This window comes from Caretta caretta, chromosome 17, assembly GCF_965140235.1.
Source record: "Caretta caretta isolate rCarCar2 chromosome 17, rCarCar1.hap1, whole genome shotgun sequence".
Taxonomy (NCBI): Eukaryota; Metazoa; Chordata; order Testudines; family Cheloniidae; genus Caretta; species Caretta caretta.
In genome coordinates, this window is record NC_134222.1 from 5528774 (window position 1) to 5550544 (window position 21771).

A 21771-nucleotide genomic window follows, 5' to 3' on the forward strand; every position below is an offset into this window, starting at 1 on the left:
TCAAACAAACCGACTTTGAAGCTTGCTATCCATCTTGGAGAGGACGTTAACCATGTAACTTCCTTTGTGCTCTCAACAAATAGCTATATAATTTCAGAACACAAACGGTCCTTCTCCTAAGTGATTGGTTCTGCTTCTGGCCACCTTATTAGTGAAAACAGACCTTTTTCTGGGAAGGAGGGTTCAACCTCCAAAACATTTTTACTTGATTCTTCATTATTAATTCCTTCTGTTAGTACAACAAATCCATTCCCTCTCCATGAAAGCTAGTACAGCTGCTGCGTTTGAAGGGAATGCCACAATGGCCTAAAACACCTTTTTCTTTCCCCATAAAAATGAGAATAGCACATTACATACTTCACCTATTTATCTCTGTTGCTGAAGTCTGAGGAAGATGTAAGTTCTTGTCAGTCTTCACATGATTGAGAAATCCATAGTATCTGCCTCAACCGGTCATGGTCTTCAGGAGCTTTTCTGAGCCCAGGTAGGGAAAATGAAGCAGGCCCACTTGAAGTTGAACAATATTCTAGCAATTCTCATACATGCAAATGGATTCTCAGGGAAGGAACATACAATCTCTCCATGGTTGGTACTCCAATTTGTCACTTTACTAAAGTGTTCTTGTTGCCCTAGGTGAATCCAAGCCGTCTGCCTGTTGTCATTGGGGGACTGCTTGATGTGGATTGTTCTGAAGATGTGATAAAGAACTTGATCCTTGTTGTGAGAGGTCAATTCTCCACTGATGAGCTTGTTGCAGAAGTAGAAAAAAGAAACAGGTATCCAACTCCACAAATAACCATCTCTGTACATGTTTCTGATTAGAGCTAATGTTTCTAACTTTAGTAATTTCTGATTGTTAGTTTGTGGTTAAAGCTTAGGGTCTGTCTGTAAAGGAAAAAGGTGTAGACCTTCATTAGGCTATCGTTTTATTACAGTGATTTAAATGATAAAAGACAAATTTATAGCCTTGTGACAAGTTTCTCCCTTAGTTTCCAGTAGTGTCCTGTATGGAACACTGGGGGGAGCTAATGGAAAAGAATAGATCTTTAATTGTAGACTCTTGAGGTGCATCTGGATGCTTTGATGGCATTGCAATTAAGACTTAATGGAGGTGGCTTTTGGTTTTTGGCATTCGACTAACTTGATAGCTTTCAATAAAGAAATTTTGAGAGGGAAATACACACAATGGTAGGAGGATGAGTAATGCCTTCAGGAAGAAACTGGGGAGGTCTCTCGGTTGGGTAGATCCTGCAGGCTTGTTAATAAAACTAATATATTTGTTCTAGGCTAAAACTGCTCCTTCCATGGTTAGAAGCAAGAATTCATGAGGGTTGTGAGGAACCTGCTACTCATAATGCACTGGCCAAAATCTACATAGACAGCAACAACAACCCAGAAAGATTTCTGCGTGAGAATCCCTACTATGACAGTCGTGTTGTGGGGAAGTACTGTGAGAAGAGAGACCCTCATTTGGCATGTGTGGCTTATGAGCGTGGGCAGTGTGACTTGGAGCTTATTAATGTGCGTATATCCAGTGAGTTCAGGGAAAATGGGGTGGAATCACCCACAAATTAAAAAAAAAAAACGTATTTGATCTTGGGGAAGAGATTTATGCACTACTGCAACAAACAGCTGCTTTTGCAGCAGAAGTTAAAAGTGGGAATTAACTGGCATAAGTATAGCACCATGACCTTTTTTTAAAAGGCATGTCTCTGTTAGATTACTTTTTCATCTAAATGAAACTCCTCTTCCAAGGATCTGGTCCAAATTTGAAAGCAGTGAGATTGCTTTGAATTTCCAGTGACTGTGTTGTGGAAAGTCCTCCTCCAATTTCTGATATAAATCTTGAAATGAGCTTTATTTACTGTCAAACTCACACCACATAATTAGAAGTTAACTTGTTGGTCTTCCCAGTCCCAAGATTTGGAGATTTAGAAAAATCAGTGTCTCCTTGGTATGTTTCACCCTGGCTTAGCACAGGGGGCTGGACTAGATGACCTCTTGAGGTGCCTTCCATCCTCACATTTCTATGAATCTATTAAGATTTGCTTTAAGTAATTTCAGATGACTTCACTTATCTACCTTTTTGTCACTTAGGTATGCAATGAAAACTCCCTCTTCAAGAGCCTTTCACGTTACTTAGTTCGCCGTAAGGATCCTGAATTGTGGGGGAGTGTACTGCTGGAAAGCAATCCTTACAGAAGACCACTTATTGACCAGGTATAGTCTCCCTCAAACTTCCTATTACTTTTAACATAATGACAGAACTAGCTATGATTGAAGGTGAAGTATTTGCAACTTGCTGACTATAGCTTATCCATGGCTTGACTCTTCTGTCTCTAGGTTGTGCAGACTGCACTGTCTGAGACGCAGGACCCTGAAGAAGTGTCTGTTACTGTAAAAGCTTTCATGACTGCTGATCTTCCCAATGAGCTCATTGAACTGCTGGAGAAAATAGTTCTTGATAACTCTGTGTTCAGTGAACACAGGTGCGTAAAAAGTTCTAAACCATATATAGGCAGCTACAACAGACTTCACTGAAGCAGTCTAGCTCTGGGCTAGGGCTTGCTGCAGTAAAAATTCCAGCTGCTTTGGGGAGTAAACATAATTTTGGGGAGCTGCTAAAGTTCACTCTTTGGTTTGGGGATGAGAGTTTAGGATAAGGGCCTTGGATTTGAGTTTCATACAGTATTCACCTCTAACAATAGCCAGTGGTTTTTAATCTGAAGTAACTGACTCGGCACTCACTAATTGCTTTGTCTGTTTCTTACTAGGAATCTGCAAAACCTCCTTATTCTCACAGCTATTAAAGCTGACCGTACTCGTGTCATGGAATATATCAACCGTCTGGATAATTATGATGCTCCAGATATTGCTAACATTGCTATCAGTAATGAGCTTTTTGAGGAGGCTTTTGCCATCTTCAGGAAATTTGATGTCAACACCTCAGCTGTGCAGGTATCATCATAAATTCTAGTCTGATTCTACAATTAGGAAATCTTTAAGCTTTTGAGACAGCATAAAAGCCTGAATAGCCGAGTGTGCTCCTGGCTTTGCTGATGTGTGCTTTTTTTTTTAAAGTGGACTACCAGCAGAAGCATCTCCTTCCAAAGATGACAGGACTGTCACTTTCCTGTTGCTTCCTGGCTTATCTAGTTTCTCTCTCAACTGCTGAAATTTTGCCTCTATTTTGATTATACAAACCTTGAGTGTTTGAAGTAAAAGCTACACAGCTGAGTTTAGACTTTAACTATATTCTACTTAAGCATTCTTAGGCTTGCCCCTTCAGAGTTCTCTTGCAGAAAGTGGAAGAGAAGTAAGCAGTTCTTGGAAGAGTCATGCTGAGCGTTAGCAAGACTGGCTCTCAAAGAACCAACAACAAACCTTGATTACTTCCTGGTCTAAAGAAGAAAACAGAACTAATGGGTTGAGTGCAACTCATTAGTTCTCTGGAAACTTAAGACGAATGTTTTTTTTCTGTACTGATGGTGACTGACATGCTACCATTTCCTCAGGTATTGATTGAACACATTGGAAACCTGGATCGTGCCTATGAATTTGCTGAACGCTGCAATGAGCCTGCTGTGTGGAGTCAGCTTGCTAAAGCCCAGCTTCAGAAAGGGATGGTAAAAGAAGCAATTGACTCCTACATTAAAGCAGATGATCCTTCCTCCTACATGGAAGTTGTTCAAGCTGCCAATGCTAGCGGTAGGATTTTCAGTTTTTGTTTAACTGAATCTTCTGTGCTGTTCTGGTATGTTCGGATATCTGAAGTTTAACCAAAGCATGTCATTTAAATAACTACAACAGCTGACGCTACGATCTGAAACTCTTACCTGCTAGTGTTATGGGTAGCACTAAATTCTGCTGAACTAGAAAATGTTAGATCTGTATCTCATAATACTAAAATGATCAAAGGTCAAATCTCAGGTTGACAGCATTCCTCAAATATGGTTGATCAAATGAATATATATCACTGCTAGCTCCTCTGTAGTTCTTGCTGCCCTCTCCTGGTCAGCTGTTCTAGCTGCAGAGTTAAATTTTCACTAGGCTTCTGAATTCCACATAGTGAGCACTGCTTTTTAACAACTCTAACGATAGTAAAGTAAAATGCAAGTTAACTGATAGAGCTTTAAATGTTTCCTATAGTAAAAGGGCAACAATTAACTCAGATCATTATAGTCTCTAGCACGAGAGGCTGGCCACTCATAATGGCAAATTCTCTTGCCTTGGTCCTGGCTAAAGTAATGTTTGCTACCTACAGAAATTATCATTGTAAAACTAACTTAACAGAGCAAACTTCTAGTCCTGTTCATTCTCAAACTATAGGTGATTCAATCATGAAAAGTTACCATTTTTAATGTGAAGTTGCTTCACCTAGGGAACTGGGAAGAGCTGGTGAAATACCTACAGATGGCACGCAAAAAAGCACGAGAGTCCTATGTGGAGACAGAACTCATTTTTGCTCTTGCTAAAACAAACCGTCTAGCTGAGCTGGAAGAATTCATAAATGGACCTAATAACGCTCATATACAGCAAGTGAGTTTCTGCTCTTGGTTCCTTAGCTGTCATAGTAATAGGATTTTGGGGTTCAGCCAGTAAGAATGCCAAGCTTTGGCCTGCCAAGAATTTATTGGGTTTAATGTGATGTGATGTAGTTCTTCAAGAAGTCTAATAAAATACAAAAAACTTGAGGCAGAATTCACTTTTGTCTAATAGCTTTAGACATACTAGCTAGTGGCTAGAACTTCCTCAGACTTCAGAATGGATCTAATTTTAGAAATCCTTTAAGATCAGTTTCACTATAAAATTCTATTCGTGTGGCTAGTCTAGAAGACTAATGTTCCAACTTAATCTTAGGTTGGTGATCGCTGCTATGATGAGAAGATGTACGATGCTGCTAAGCTATTGTATAACAACGTGTCAAATTTCGGCCGTTTGGCATCCACATTGGTTCACCTAGGTGAATACCAAGCAGCTGTTGACGGTGCTCGGAAAGCAAACAGCACTCGAACATGGAAAGAGGTAAATTACCCTGTCTTATGAGTTCAGCTCAGTAAAATATCCAAAGAGGTTGTCTCGGAGATTATATTTAATCTTACCAACAGTGTTTCTTAAATCCTAATATACCTATGTTGACAGGATTCTTCGGTATACAATTGGATAGAGCTGTGCTTTTTCATAAACTGGACAAAACTTAATTGTTATCACTTGAATTTCAGGTTTGCTTTGCATGTGTTGATGGGAAAGAGTTCCGTCTAGCCCAGATGTGTGGACTTCATATCGTAGTGCATGCAGATGAATTGGAAGAGCTCATCAACTATTACCAGGTAATGACGAGGACATGTACTAGATACTCCTAATTCTAATGCTACTGAAAGCATCAACCAAAATATGCCTGCACAGATGCTACTGTAACTCGGTGTTACAGGATCACCTTTGCTTCAAACTTGGCATGCTGTCTCTTTATCCATTTAGTACCTAACTTCTTGCTACAGCTGGTCTTTAACTGTACCTGTCTCTTAAGGATCGTGGATACTTTGAAGAGTTGATAACTATGTTGGAAGCAGCATTGGGACTTGAGCGTGCCCACATGGGAATGTTTACAGAGCTAGCAATTCTCTACTCCAAATTCAAACCCCAGAAGATGAGGGAGCACTTGGAACTATTCTGGTCCAGAGTCAACATTCCCAAGGTAACAGTCTCGAAACCTATGTGAGGTGTATTTTTAAACCGTTCTGGATAGCATGTAGAACAGTTTGTTGCATAAACTAAATTTTAATGAAATTACAAGATTTTCACACTTAATAAAACCACCTGATCTATTAAGCTTCAACACTAACGAAATACCAAGATAAAAGTAAATCAGTGCTCTGAAGTTAACTGATGGATTTCAAAGCTGAAAGAGTGCTGAAAGCTATTGATGACCAACCACTGGCTGAAAACCACTAACCTGTGTTATGCAGGAGGTCAGACTAGATTATCATAATGGCCCCTTGTGGCCTTAATTTTTTTTTGCTCTATTAAACTTGTATTTAAACACTTACATTCTGTGTATAGGTGCTAAGAGCTGCAGAACAAGCCCATCTTTGGGCAGAGCTGGTGTTCTTGTATGATAAATATGAAGAGTATGATAATGCCATCATCACAATGATGAATCACCCAACAGATGCATGGAAAGAAGGACAGTTCAAAGATATCATCACTAAGGTACTGCCTGATCTGGTGTGAGAAATGCCTCTTTAAAGGCAACACTGTTCTGCATGTTTGATTTGTATTCTAGCTAATGGCCTCCTGATTAGAAGCTATCCTAGCTTAAACTGGTACTAGTTTCAGCATAACGTTTTTCTCTTCTACATCGCTATCTTTAAGCTTATGTCAGGGATCCTGGATATATGGTAAAATACCAAGTAGACTTACAATGCCACAAATGATTAGATTACCCTTTGAAGGTTTATATTTAATCAAATAGCACAAAATAAACTGAGCAAATCTGAAATCTCTAAAGCAAAATTTCTTAATGCTGGCAGACATGCTTTAGGTAACTTAAGGGTCTTATTTTCATTAGAGGTAACGAACCAGAAAAATCCATGCAGAAATACATAAACACCATGGAACAAGTATGTAAAGATCTATTAAATGATCCTCTGTGCTGTCTCTAGGTGGCCAATGTGGAGCTGTATTATAAAGCAATCCAGTTTTATTTGGAATTTAAACCCCTCTTGCTCAATGATCTGTTGATGGTGCTGTCTCCCCGGCTGGATCATACTCGTGCTGTAAACTTCTTCAGTAAGGTAACTGGTTTTCATTTTCCTATAATTATGAGAGACTTTACAAGTGGAGATGAAGCATTTGGCAACATCTAAAGGTTTACAACTCCAGTTGAGTAAATGACAGTGAATGTATCTGCGACGGACATCTATAAGCTTATGGTGTGCTATATTGTTATATTCAGGATTCTCATGTCAAAACTTCTTCTCTTAAAGGCTAAACAGCTTCCCCTTGTTAAACCCTACTTGCGCTCAGTTCAAAACCACAACAACAAATCAGTGAATGAGTCTCTGAATAATCTCTTCATTATAGAAGAAGACTATCAGGTAGGCTTTTTTTTAAAAAAATTGCCCTTGTTTAAAACACCTTTCTTTTGTGAATGCTAATTGGTAGAGAAGAGCTAATTGGTATAACTATGCATCCATTAACTGCAGTAACAAACTGCAGGATTACTTTAGATCTGAAAATAGACTCAAAAGTTTGAGCAAAGGAACTCTGCAAACCACTCTGCAAACAGCTCAAGTGGTATCTAAAACGTAAATTGGTTGACCCTTTCTGGAACACGAGCACTGACGTTTGAATGACTCCATTCTATTCCAATTCAGGCTCTTAGGACATCTATAGATGCCTATGACAACTTTGACAACATCTCCCTTGCTCAGCGTTTGGAGAAGCACGAGCTGATTGAGTTCAGAAGAATTGCTGCATATCTCTTTAAAGGCAACAATCGCTGGAAACAGAGTGTAGAACTTTGCAAGAAAGACAGACTATACAAGGTAACAGACTGGAATATAGAACATTAAAGCTATGCAGACCTATGTTCACATAGCTTACTTTAATACTAGTATGAGTGATCCTACCCCCTTTGATAGTATTGCTATAATGTACTTCAAAAGCTGTTTTTGTGCATCTTGGAAGTCTAAATCCCCAAGATAGCTTTTTTGGAATGGCTCATTACTGCTTTGACCAAACTTGGCATGCCTAGCACAGTTCCTGCTCCAGCATATTAGATGTGGCTCTTTTAATGAGAGGTTTTGTTCTTCGTGTTCTTTTGTAGGATGCAATGCAATATGCTTCAGAATCCAAAGATACAGAGTTAGCAGAAGAATTGCTGCAGTGGTTCTTGCAGGAAGAAAAGAGAGAGTGTTTTGGAGCTTGTCTCTTCACCTGTTATGACCTTCTAAGGCCAGATGTTGTCTTGGAAACTGCATGGAGGCACAACATCATGGACTTTGCCATGCCCTATTTTATTCAGGTCATGAAGGAGTACTTGACCAAGGTAAAAGCTATTTCTGTTGGTTGAGACTTTCACCTGCCACTAATCTTGATACTGGCTTTGTCAAATGTCTGCCTTGACTTACGTTCACTCTTATTTTCAGTTCATCAGGGGAGAAAGGCTTCACTTTTAAGTGATACCTGCTAGGAAAAATGAAACACCCACAGATAGTTCCCTAGCTACTAGTTAGAAGAACTTGCATCTGTAATAGTTCTCTGCTGAACCCATAGATAATGTGATTCTAGTGCCAAAATTTTCTCCTTGTCAAAGAACTGTTCTTCTCCTACACCCCTCCCTCCTCCTCCTCCCCCCCCCCCAGACTATAGGGAAGTCTGGAAACTACCCATGCATTATGGGTTAGCATTCCCAGAGAACCTTTTGTTTAGTGGACAGGAATATTGGAACAGATGTTTTATAAACACTCTTAAATCTACATGTCTGCCATGCTCTTAAGTGGAAAAAATTAGTGTTTTGCATAGCTCAGCAATTACTTGAATAATCAAAGGATACAGTGAATTGAAATATGACTAATTGTAATCCTCTCAATCTAGACTCATTTTGGAGTGGAATCTCTGAAATGTAAGTGTTTATGAAGCAGACTACTTGAACATATGTTCAAGGACATAAGACACACAACTCTAGTTTTAACTAGCCTCTTTTCACTCTTGCTTGCTCTTTTGTTTGAAGAAACTCCTTTATTTTTAGGATGCTTTCCTTCCAGCAAGACTGTCCAGATAAATCTGACTATAGAGGAATTTTTTTCCTCTGGAGCTTTAAACTTTCCGTTGTGGGTATGCTTTATGTATGTGTGAACCTCCAGGAAAAAGCCACAAGCTATTTAACTGTAGCACCTGTTAGTGTTTAAGTGTTTTCAATTCCAGTGTCACCAGACTTTTCTTGGACAACTTCAGCTACGCTGACTTTGAGCATTTTTTGTCAATCACTTTCGATACAACTTATTCTTTGGATTCTCTAATTTTTATGATAAAGCTTCTACAGCTAGGGGCTACTAGGTAACCTTATTTTGAGTGATAAAACAAGTAATGCACATTTGGTTGCACAGAGGGAGGATTTGCCTGTTGATGTTCAAAGGGTGTGTGTGGTGTGGTGTGCTTTTGCTTTTTTTATGGCAGTTTTAGAGCCACTTGTTGCAGAGTCAAACTAGTGCAGAGAAATTTTTGGTTGAAAGCAACTGGTGTTAGTGCTTTAGAAAACTTTTTCAAGTGTGTATCCTATTGGTGATTATGGGATACTTTGACATCAGTCCCAACTAATATAACGTTACCTTTGAGTGTGTGCACTCTAGTCTTGAATTAGAACTTTAGTGCATATATATTTAAACCTCGAGTATAAATGCTGCAAAAGGATTTACCTTATTGTATTCCTAGTTTGACTTATTAGTCAATAAAATCTAATGACCAATACAAACTACAGCTGGCTTTCTGAATCAGATACTTCTGGTGTTTCCTTTTGTTTTTACTCTTTTTCTTGTATCTTATCAATTGTTTCTTCCCTGATTCTTATGTTGCTAATTCTACCATTATATGCTACATATGGAATTTGATTTTTTTTCTAAGCTGCACTTCTGAATTCCTTTGCAGGTTGATGCAATAAAGGAAAAGGTGAAAGTTGATTCTTTTCCATCTTTAAGTCTGGAGGACTAAGTCTAAAGAAACTGCATGAGTTTTCTTTCCTACCTTTACTACACTGCTGCTACTGCTTTTTTCCCAACAATATCTCACTAAAGCCTCTGCAAATTGTTTAAAACTACAATAGTTAGAACTGTAGGACAAAAGTAGATACACTTGCTACTAATCGGCTAATAGACTCTTCAGGAAGGGCAGAAGGCTGATCAGTTGGATCACAGTCCAAGTACTAATTTAAAGATACTAATATTGACCTGCAAGTATAATATTATAATACTGTTCAGAAGAAATTGACTGTACAAAACAGCAGGAATTGACAATAACCACTTTCTCTGCAAGAAGCAGTAATTAAAGCTATTCCAGCTCCAGCCAGAGACTCTGGTTTAACAAGGAAGTTGTCATATGTACATTCTTTAGCAGCAATTTTTGCAAATTTATAAGGACTGTGATCCAGTCTGATTTATTGATTCTTACTAATGTGTGTGCTGACAGTAGGCAGAATAGATACTAGCTGCTTCAGAAGAGACTTTTCCTCATGTTTCTTCAGGTTTCCAGTTCTTATGGTGCTAGTCTGTTTCGATGCAGTAAGTTAAAACTTAAGCTATTGTATCAAGTCTTGTGTTTTACCCTCCCCCTCCTCATGACATTCCTCATAGCTGAGCAAAAGAGAAGACTGCCTTCAGGGCTCTTCAGCTTCTTAAACAAAACAACAAAACCAACCTCTTGCTACCTTTCCAAAACACCCTTGTAACGTGGTAATGCTAAAACTTGAACTCTTTTGATGCCTGTCTGGCACTTGCCTATTGTTGCTCAATTATGCCCAGCCTGCGGGCAGATTCCAAAGCTTCTGTCCATCTGTTTTCTGTACCCTATACCCACTCCCAATTTTCCTTGGAACATGAGCCATGCTGGCATAATTTGTGTAACATTTGTCTGTTAAATGTGGTTGGGCAAAGGGCAGGCAAGCTTATATAAAGGGCTTGAAGACTAAATCAGTGCAAACTACCATCTGCTGTTTATACATCCATCTTGGTCACCACTGGAACTCAAGGCTAACCTGAGTAAAACGCATCACGTAAGGTCCTTCAGCAGCTAGTAGGTGAGGCAGTAAGAAAGCGTGTGTGTGGAAAAAAGGTAATTGAACTGCAGTGTCTGCATTATTAAACTGAGCATGTACAACAGTCATTGCAATTACATCCCACTATTCCTGAAGCTACGAAGCATTGCTGTGGGCTGCGTGTGGTTTTTGGGGGGAGCCTGTATGGCAATCATCTTCAGATCTCACTACTTGCTTCAGTACTCTTGCCTCTTTTTCATGCACACATAACACCAAAATAACATTGAACGCATGTTACTACTTTTCCTCTGCAGCTTATTGCAGTCTTTGTGGAAAAGCCTTTTTAATGCAGTTTACTTTACTAAAGCAGTGTAAGAGGGCATTGAACCCAGTGATGCTTAATCAAGTGGTGTATAAGGATCACTGTCTTCAGACTTTTAACAAGCTTGTGTTCATAATTAAGTTCCATGTGTGGTGGTTTTTTAAGAGGCCTCTAAACCAGGTCAGATAAAGGAAAGGCAAACATTAGAGACTTCAAACAGAATATTCTGGGCTAGGGGTTAGCCAAATATATGGAAACCTGAAACTTTCTGCTTAGCTGTTGCTGCTACTCCAATATTCCACTATCCTATGCAGAGCCTTTCTGGATCTATGCTTCAGCATTTCAATACTCCCAGCTAGTCTAGTTAATCCCATTTTATTTTTGAAACAGACTTTAATGTTGAATGCAATTTTTTGAATAAGATTTTTAATAGCGTTCTTTCTGTTGTGACTCTAACTTGACAATTGACTTTCTTCAGTGCGGTGTCTAACTTCTCAAACAAGATTCTGCTACTCATCCCTGATTGAGCGAAAGATGCGACAACTCTCAAATGCCAATACTTGTATTTTGTGCATGAACTGTGGCCTGGTAACTGGGGTCACAAGTGAATATATGGATTCATAAAACCATCAGACTCCATAATGTAGTTCATTTTCTGACTGAAGGACGGCTTGCTTCAGAATGTTTACAACCAATGCTAGTTCTTGTGTCCTCAGTTTGGCAGTCCTTTTTTTAATGCTCTTATGGACATCTGGCATAGTTCAAACAAAGATACATCAAAGTTCTGGGGTACCAACTAGGGAAGTGATCTCAGAGCTCTGTTTAGTATCTGTGGGTTGTGTTCCTTTGAGTTGTCAGTACTTAAGGAGGAAACTACTGGCACAATGATGCTACCTTAGTGCAACTCCAAATAGAGAACTTCATCTTCGGTATCATAAGATGTAGAACATTTGAGTCTGTCTCTGTGGTAGCTATGACTATAACTGTATAGCAGCTAGATGACTCCTCATAAGTGGTGTGGAATAGTCAAATAAGCAACTTCCCAAAACAAAGCTATAGTTTCTATGCAGGGGTGGGGGGGAAGAGAAGGAAGACTAGCCAACTAATAGCAAAAATACACTAAGATCTAACATGCACCTAACCAGTTTTCAGTAGCCCTAATGTGATTAGGGTGAAAACACTGATAGGTTCTCCCCTCCCCCCCCAAATGTGTATCTGATCCACATAGCTGACTTACTCTGGCCTCCTGTGCAAATACAGTGGGAGCTGGGCATTTATGCACCTATGCTCTGATACTGCTCTCTGTGCAGTGTGGCTCTGAAGAACTTGCCCCATAGTTTGACTTTGCTTTTTAAGTCTATGCATTCCCTATACAAAGTTAGAAACTGCATGAGTGAACAGACCAACTTTTCCCTAGGGCTGTTAGTTTCACTAACTTCTTGATGCTCAAGTGAAATGTCAGATGTTGTCGACTGATACTGTTAAGTATTCATAACTATTCTGTGCCCTTGTAAGAATTTTCTCTTAAACAGAAGTTCTAGACTGGAGACATTTGTCTAGTTCAAGGGTTTCTTATTTATTGTGAATGAGAACGGATAATCTTCTAGTTGCTGCACACTCTTGTTGAAGTGTGGTGCCAAGTGTGTGTGTACCAACTTGGTACAATCTTATGTTGTCTTCACACTAGATTGACAAACTTTCTCTCTACATTCTAAAGCTGCTGGAGTGCTAAAATGACTCCAGTGAACTTTCCTTACAGTATTTTAAATATGGTCAAGGATTTAAAAAAAAACACAATAATTGGTTGCCCCTGGCTGGGACCTTGCATGCCAAATTTCAGCCTGGTGTGAGCTTTTTACAGCTGTCCTATAAATCCTTCCAGGGGGCTTTCTCATGGAAAAATGCTGAGACAAACTTGACTGCAGCAATATCAATGTTGCTACTTGAATTTGTAAGCAGTGGTCTTCTCTTGAGGGTGGTTAATGTACACGAAGGCTTTTCCACGTCTCTGCCAGAAAAATAAGTAACATGTTTCTATAGAGAGGGGTGGTAGTTTTAATTATTGGGCCTTCGTATTTCCAGGTGGATAAACTGGATGCCTCAGAGTCGCTGAGAAAGGAAGAGGAGCAAGCTACAGAAACACAACCTATTGTTTATGGTAACCTTTCTTTTGATTCACTTATCACTAATCAGTGCATTAATGTCCAGGTACACAATTATGCACTAAATATTGGTATTGATATTGCTTCCAAAGTTCAATGCATAACACTGACAAGCCACCTCTCCCTACCCATATCCAAAGCAATAGCTCTGAAAGTGGGAAGTTTCTGCTAATTAAGCAGGGTGATGTTGGTTTGAGACTAGTCTGACAAGCAGTATCTAAATTCTACATTAACTCTGCCAAGTCTGTTTTGAAAGTAATCCATACAGTTTGTGGTGCTTCACTGCCCTTGTAGGAGGCTGGCTGACGATTGCACAGCCCTCTTAAATCGCACATACCCCAACATGTTCAAGGAACTCTTACCAAAGGTAAATATTAACCATACTTCAGAGGACTAGAAATCTGGAGACATACATGCTGCTTCAGCTTCATTCCTCACCTCTCTTCCCCCTTTAGTCCCGCACCCCACTCTTCCACACTTCAGCTAATCCCCTCCTAACTGAATCCACCCAAACTAACCACTGCTGTCATAACCTTGTTCACTTTGTATTATAGCATAGCATCCTCCCACATAAGTATTTTTAATTGTAAGCCCTTTGGGCAAGGGAATGTTTGCTCCTCTGTACAATGCCTTGCACAACAGGGTCCTATTTTTGCTTGGTCCTTGGGCACACCATACAATTAAACTTTTGTGAAGCAAAATAGAACACAAGTATCAAGAAAAACACGTTCTGCTATGGGAAGGTTGACGATTCACAGACTGATCTGTGGCAATACCTATAGACATACGTACCAATCATACCTAAACTTGCAATAAAATGCAGAATGCCATGGAGATAGGTGAAGGGCAAATGTGCAAAATCACTGGCACGGTCCATAAATTATGTAACTCTTTGTGATGGAACATGACTGTTCCAAGTAAATTTCTCAAAAGTGTATGAAAATGAGAAAGGGATAAACAGAATAGCTTTAATATACTTACCTCCTAGTAGAAAATCATGTTGCATAAATTTAAATGTTTGCCAATTTATTCCAGTTGGCATAATTTTTTTTAAATTGGAACATAAATGACTTTGAGCAAATCTGGACAGGAACAGTTCTGTGACCAGAATACTGAGCTACTATGAGTATCTAGAAAATACCTCAAAGTCCCTATACAGTATTGCCTTCCTCACTATTTAGTTGGTTTTGCAGTAAAATTACACTAGGGTGTGGCAGCTGGTCCAATAAATACAAGAAAGCAGTGACAAAGTGGGAGTAAACAGAAGGTTGTTACAGCACTTGGGTATTGGGTGTAAATTTGAGGGTGGGGCCTGATTGTGGTGAGCCACTATATTAAACTGTCTATGACCTAAAATGCATAATCAAGACTAATCCAAACTGATCGGGGATTAGAGGGACTGGGCTAGGACATTGTGTAGGTGAAGGTGGATAAACATCTCACTGCGTCATAGGGAAGTAAACTTATTTTCCATTCCATCTTCTACAATATATGCTACAAGTAGCTTCTAGAAACTAAAGCAAAGCATCTAAATCCATGTACTTCCTTAGATCTCTCGAGGAAAGATCCTTTAAACATGGCTGCCTCTAGAAATGATGCTGATAGCTCCTTTCTATAAACTAGGCAGAACAGAAAACTCAAAGGCAGTGGAAGGTAGATTATCAAGGACTCAGTAAAATGTTTGAGGTGGTCAAATAGCCTGACCTCCATAGGTAATCTCCTTCCCTAAATGTATTTTATCAGCATTATTGTAAAAACTAATTATTGTACATCTTTTCTACAGTTCCTGGGAAAGAAAGTAGAAACAGGCAAACTGCAGTAGCTAGAACAGACTGAAAGAGTTAATCATTTTACTCTTCCCATTTTCAGGTCAGCCACAGCTAATGTTGACAGCAGGACCCAGTGTTGCAGTTCCCCCACAAGCACCTTTTGGCTATGGCTACACCGCACCTCCATATGGGCAACCTCAGCCTGGTTTCGGGTACACCATGTAAGGTGCAGTGCAAGTCAATCCGGAGCTAGCAAATTTTCTTACTGAAACTCCACCGTCCCTCCAAGCTTCAACTCAAACCGGGAAAAGCAAGCATTTTGCCTTGTGTTCTTGTAACCTTTATTTCATGAAGGACTATGGTTTTCTAGCGCAAACTGTTTGGATCACACCTATGTTCAATCTTTTTTCACATTCCATGTCATTTAGATTTTACTTTGAAAGGGGAATAGCTTAAATGTTTTTGTTCAAGTGGGCTCTTTTTTGCAGGACTGCTTCTTAACATTAAAACAGGCTGTTGTGGAGATTCCAATTTGCACTCTGTAGTGTTAAGAAACTCGAATATTGAATCTTGCGTTCAGTGTATGTGAGCAGCTGACAATATGTACTGTCTATCTAAATGCATTTAAGTCTCATTGTATATTCAAAGAAAATGCTAAAGCAAAGATATTTCTATTTGAACTTGCAAGATGGCCAATGACAGACAACACTAATCAGCATATCCTACTCTGGATTGCATAGCTCTTAAAATGATTTAAAAATGCGTATGGACAACCTTGCCTGATTTTTAAAAATGAGTAAAATTTCCCTTAACCTATGCAGGTTTTGCTTATAGAAAATGCTAGTGTTTTGCTCATTCCATATGTAACAGATGACCTTATGTTTTTGTGCTGTATCCTGTGCTTTTTGTGGGATCATTCCATTTGGGAACAGAGCACCATGATTCCAATCTGTGTATTTACTAACCCTGCCCTGAGGTTTGTGTATGTTGGATATTGTGGTGTTTTAGATCACTGTTTTGAGTGTACAGAAGAGAGAATTCAAACAATATTGCTGTTCAGTTTTGTCTGTGCAATTTGAAATTACTCGAATTTAAAAATAAATTACTGGACTGTGGACATCCTGTATAGTGGTAGTTTCACTTATGTATCTTTCTCTTCAAAACTAACCTAACCATTGAGACCAACTATTCCTGTAGATTCACTTGGTGTCAGGGGCCCAAGTTCAGACAGCATTCCTAGGTTAAGGGAGGGGCCATCATCTTAGCAAAACAAATTGAGAATGGAGACTATTGGAAAGTGTCTTGCACTGATGGATTATGCAGTAAATATGTATTAATGCTTTTCCTATAGCGAGGACTATACCAGACAGTTGAAAATAGCACTTTTCAAAAATTGGCTATATGTGGTCAGCTACAGCATCTTAACTGGGAGATACTTTAAGGTCGTAGTCTGTTTCAGTTAAACTGACAAAGATCATGTTTTAGGTATGTTAAGTTGCCTTAATATATTTAGCTTCAAATAAAATTGACTTAAATGTTTGACAATGCTGAATACTGTCATATTTGAGTATGCAATTTTAATGCATCTGTTGCTAGAGGCACTGATACCCATACCAAATCAATCCATGAAAACTTAGCATTTCTGTTTCAGCCATAGCACAATCTTAATATAGTGGCTGGTTATGAATTTTGTTAAAACCAACTTCTGCTGAAATGAACTTTAAATCTAAGTGTGCTCCACTCCCTGGGTTTTTCCTGATCACTTTCAGTTTGATGAATCAGGTCTGTCACCTTACAAGGAAGTTGTTATGCTCTACAGGGGGCTGCCTCTTGAGTCAATATGAAAACTTAGATAAACTGGTGCAAAATGTAGCATCCTATCTATTGAGTGGTTCAGTGGTGGCACATGTCAGCAGTACTCCAAAATTTGCATCTACTACTTTGGTTTCTAAATTGCATTTGATGTATAAGCACTGCATGGATTGGGTCTTGCTGCCTGAGACTTCCAGTGCCATCAGGTCCGTCTGCTCATCATGGATGAGCACCCTCTGTTCGGAGTAGAGGAGCTGGCAGTACAGCATTCTCTGAAAGGGATCCTCTGCTCTGGAATTGGCTTTTCTTGTCCAAAATGGCTCAAATCTTGACCTGGGGACTGCTGAGACATTTACATGGGCTGCTGTGGAGGCAGGGGCACCAAGAGGCTTGTTTGGGTCCTCTTTATCTAAAATGTACAGATGAGCTAATTTGCCAAAGCTGGAAGCTTGCCCAACTAATGTACATCTGTGCTCAAATACATAACCCTAAATGATCAGACTTCACTACTGGAGCCATAAAGCTAGACTGCTTCAAATTGTCATGACAAATCAGACCATGTCCCAAGGGTTTGGGTAGCCCTTAACTCTCTAGGTGATCATGGAGAAGAGAGTCATGAAAGAGTAAACTTATTTCCATTTTTGGTGTAGATAGGCTTATCCTAAAACCTAGTGAAGTAAACACAAATCTGACTGGGAGGGGAATTAACACACACTTCCTGTTTCAGGCCTTGTGGTGAGGGCATGATATTAAAGCTTGGTTCTGCTACTTTAATCTGATTTGAAACTCTACCTTACTAAGGCTAGATAAACTTACTCTTGAGCTACCAACAGGGGATACTTTTTTTTTTAAAACAATTTCTCATGTGCTTCAGCCAGGGGGTTTTCAGGAAGAGGAAAACCACCACCCAGAACACAGTTTATAAACTTAATTGTAATCTTGAAGTGGAAGGAAAAACTGTTAGGGAATTAGTTTAAGATTACTAATGCATGTTAAAACTAGCCACTTGTAACTGGGGAACATAAGTATGGTACTTCATAACCATGGCCCACATTCCACCAATGGGAACTACAGGCTCTTCCCTAAACTGTCCCACTGTTATACATGTATTTACAGATTCTGCTTTGTTCTATTGGTTTGTATCTCTTGTAGATGTCCTATGGGAGTAGGGTTACCAGATAGCAACTGTGGGGGGAGGGGAGAACAGGACAGGGGGTGGTAATAGGCACCTAAGGAAAGTCCTAAAAAAGGACTGTCCCTTTTAAAAACAGGTCATAGAATCACATAATATCAGGGTTGGAAGAGACCTCAGGAGGTCATCTAGTCCAATCCCCAACTTTTGTCCCAGATCCCTAAATAGCCCCCTCAAGGATTGAGCTCACAAGCCTGAGTTTAGCAGGCCAGTGCTCAAACCACTGAGCTACGTCTGAGCTCACCCCCCACCTGGTGGCATCTAGTCACCCTATATGGGAGTCCACTCCACAAGGTACCTTATTCTGTTGTAGTAATACCACTAAGCCAGGTGCTTGTACATTCTGCTGTGAACAAGGTTACATCTGAACACCACAACTAACACCTCCCTTCCACTCATCCCTAATGCACTGCTGCAGAACCATACAGTAAGTCTATCCAGCTTAACCTTGTCAAATGGACATGGCAACTATGAAAATCATGATTAAACTAGCTGATCTAGTTCCTATTCACTAGCAATAGGTATGTAGAGCTTTCAGAAGAAAGCATCAGTTTCTAAACTGCTGTTAACATCAACTCACTCAAATAATGTAGCTAAAAATAACCACCACAATCTCTTGTGCCAAGCCAGGTTCAGGGATAAAGCACAGGTGCCTGTAAACCATGAACTGAAAAGACAATTATGCCCTAGGTGAGGGAGGGAAGAGACCACCCTCTAACAAGAATGGATGTACCTGTACAAGAGAAACTTACCTTAGTACTTTCCATGTAAGGTACAGCTCAATCTCCCACTAAACAGTTTTTTAAAAAACATGTTTAACTTTATTGGTAAGCAAACTAAAACCTGCACATCACAAGATAAAATCAACTTACTTGCAGTTTTCATGCTATTCTGGTTTCCGGCCTATAACAGCTACTGAAACTCTACTTAAATTAGACAGTTGGAAGAATTCAGATTGTCTCATAGCTCTCTCAAAACTGTGCAAGTTCTTTACCAGCTGTAGGGTCAGTTACACTTGAGGGGCTGGGTGTCTTTCTGCTTTGATGTTTGAAATAAGCATTTATTGGCTCTGAAGTACTGATAATCAAAGAATATGTAACCATTCCTGCCTCTGGAATAGGCGCATCTACATAGCTTTAACTGTCACTTCTGAACCAGACTTGAGCTTTACCTGAACAAGGCAGTCTATTAGTGTCTTTTTAAACTTTGTATCCACACCAGGTGCTCTTCAGCCATAACTTAATTGCAGATTTAGAGTTGAAATGACAGATGAGCAGCTGATATTGGTCAAAATATACACACACCACTTCCTGTTAAGTGCATCTTCCAACAGCCTGTTTTGGGGGCTTCTTTAAAGTGTCCCCTTTCTACATTTTTAGCAGGGATGATCGGTTATAAAACTAGCAATCATAACAGCAGGCTAGACAGACTATATTCAATAAGGGGATCCAGGCCCACTTTAGAGCTGAAATTTATTCACAAGCTGACTCAAACAGGTATTTTTCTTCCTCTCTCTAGCTATAATGAATGAATACTGCTTCAACCAAATTAACTCAGGGTAAAAGGATACTGTAACTTCTTGGCTCCTACAATGCTTTAATAAAACTCTTAGCTCTATGAACTACTAAGCAACTCATTAGGCACTGCTGCTCTGAGAAAGAGCACATGCAAACTTATGTTCTGGCCCTTTGGGTTCAACATAAAGGGACATTCCAGCAAGTTATGCTAATCTAACTAGGGAAGGCTTTTGTGACCACACCAGGGAGCCTCCCTGGGGCACAAACCAGTGGCTTCCAAGTAATACCTAGTTCTTATAGTACTTTTTAGATCTCCAAGCACTTTACACAGGTCAGTATTGCTTTCCCCATTTTACAAATAAGAAACAACTTCAGCAGAAGTGACTTGCCCAAGCTCACCTACCTGAGCTGGGACTAGAACCCAGGTCTCCTGAGGTCCAGTGGTCTATTCAGTATGCCATACTGCTCTGACTGGTTAACTCCTCCCAGCTATTCTAGCTACTTATGACCCCTGTTGTAATAGTTGAGCACCTCAAATAATTCTCACCATCCCTATAAGTAAATAGCTCTGAGGCTTAGATCAGTGTCTTAACCACAAGTTTATCTACTTTTGCAATATAGCCTTGTGTTCAATGCCTCCTTAAGTTTTGTACTTAGCAAATAGTAGCCTTATCTTCTGAATATCAGGACCCTAAAGTCCACCTGCAAGTCACTTAATGTTTTCCTTAAACCTACACAAATTACCTTTTGTGGTGGCTAGGTTGAATTTAAGCCATGCGTTTCCCCATCCACAGCAACCTTCTAAGAGCCCCTTTGTGACATACTGCAGGGGATATGATGATGGGTACTCAGAAGACAGCACCTATTCTCATCTCTGCCACTAATTTAGAAAGATGAAGTGATTGGCCTAAACTCACCCACTGTGTCTCCTTTCCCCCTCATACTCTTTTGTTTAGATTACTTTTAGAAAGCACTTCTGTGCTTCCCCCAAGAGGCTTTTAAACAATGAGCAATTACCTTAGCTCTCCCCCAAGACCTCACTTTCAAGAATTAATTTAACCACTAAAGGGCAGTTTTCCCATTGACTACAGCCTTGTCATCAAAACTATGATCAATGATAACACAGGCTGCTGCTCAAGTACTAGCAGCATGGACAACTCACCCAAAATTCAATCTACACTAGAGAAAAGGTTCAGCAGAACACCTTTTGCTCCATTTTGCATCTGTGTTCTACCCTATGCTACAACTTGACCAGCTAAAATTGAGCTAAAGGTGTTACCCTTAACCTACACCAGGAAAAAGTCAAATGGATTGATTTTAGTTAGCTAAATCCAGCCTACACATGACCACTTTTCCTAGTAAAAACAAACCCAAAGGAATGAAACCAGTCAAAAAATAATCCTTAAAGAGGAAAATGGGGTACAAGATACATCCACCCCCCACCCAATTATTTTCATGTTAATTACTGGTTAGCACTGATACATGATACAAGGAATGGTGGAGAAAGGCTTATCCTCGTTGGCATTGTTCCAATTTCTTTTCAATCACAGTACTGTTACACAAGCCAACCAGCAGGGGGTAGTGCAATAACATAGCTTGCACCCTACATCAAGGGCCACCTGTTGCTTTTCACTACTGTTTCTCAAAGGCAAGGATAGATCACTGCAGTTGGAGTTGAGCTTCAGTCTCATTTGATTACATGATGTTGCATCAGTTGATTTATTGCATAAATGTTTCATGTAGAGTTGCTAATGTGGTAACAGTTATGGTTTCAGAGCTCTGCTGTTATTTCATCTCCCCAAGTGCATGCCTCAAACTATTAAGGGAGCTATTTTTTTTCCCCTACTTGCAAACTTTCCAGATATTTTTTCCAAAACATTTAATTTGCAGTTAGCCCTGGTGACACAGGGCAAGCTAAAACACAACACAGATATTGGATTGAAAAAAAAAATTTGACATCCTACCTGTACTAACATGCTAGTCTACAAGGAAATTAGAACCTCTCCTTTTTTCAGCTGCTTTGTATGTGGAACTGGGAAGAGAACCTGACTGTTTAAGTACCGTAGTAGCATAGGAAAAACTCTGCTGAGTTGGTCTCAGAACCTTTGTTCATTCTGTTTTACTGAGCTTAAAGTCAAGCTCCTAATGCGTTACCACCACCCAACACTGCTTGGCCCACTTCCAAAGAATAGTGGGGTTAGGCTTGCTTTTTCAGCATGGGTAGTGACATCTTATCCACCTACCATT

At 39.7% G+C, this 21771-nt stretch overlaps 1 protein-coding gene across 2 annotated transcripts in view; it reads left to right on the forward strand.

The window, feature by feature from the left end:
- CLTC (clathrin heavy chain) overlaps positions 1–16548 on the forward strand; it is a 54275-nt gene extending 37727 nt beyond the window's left edge. The window contains exons 16-33 of one of the 2 annotated variants that reach the window (XM_048823570.2): positions 634–776; positions 1287–1521; positions 2098–2220; positions 2344–2489; positions 2775–2958; positions 3516–3708; positions 4382–4539; positions 4861–5025; positions 5223–5330; positions 5528–5695; positions 6061–6210; positions 6663–6794; positions 6987–7097; positions 7377–7547; positions 7829–8050; positions 9649–9669; positions 13155–13230; positions 15104–16548. In XM_048823570.2, coding sequence (XP_048679527.1) covers positions 634–776; positions 1287–1521; positions 2098–2220; positions 2344–2489; positions 2775–2958; positions 3516–3708; positions 4382–4539; positions 4861–5025; positions 5223–5330; positions 5528–5695; positions 6061–6210; positions 6663–6794; positions 6987–7097; positions 7377–7547; positions 7829–8050; positions 9649–9669; positions 13155–13230; positions 15104–15228 — 2631 coding nt within the window. In that variant the 3' untranslated portion in view covers positions 15229–16548. The remainder of the gene's footprint in view (positions 1–633; positions 777–1286; positions 1522–2097; positions 2221–2343; positions 2490–2774; positions 2959–3515; positions 3709–4381; positions 4540–4860; positions 5026–5222; positions 5331–5527; positions 5696–6060; positions 6211–6662; positions 6795–6986; positions 7098–7376; positions 7548–7828; positions 8051–9648; positions 9670–13154; positions 13231–15103) is intronic. The other variant, XM_048823571.2, reaches the window with a different exon arrangement.
- The last annotated feature ends 5223 nt before the right edge of the window (positions 16549–21771 follow it).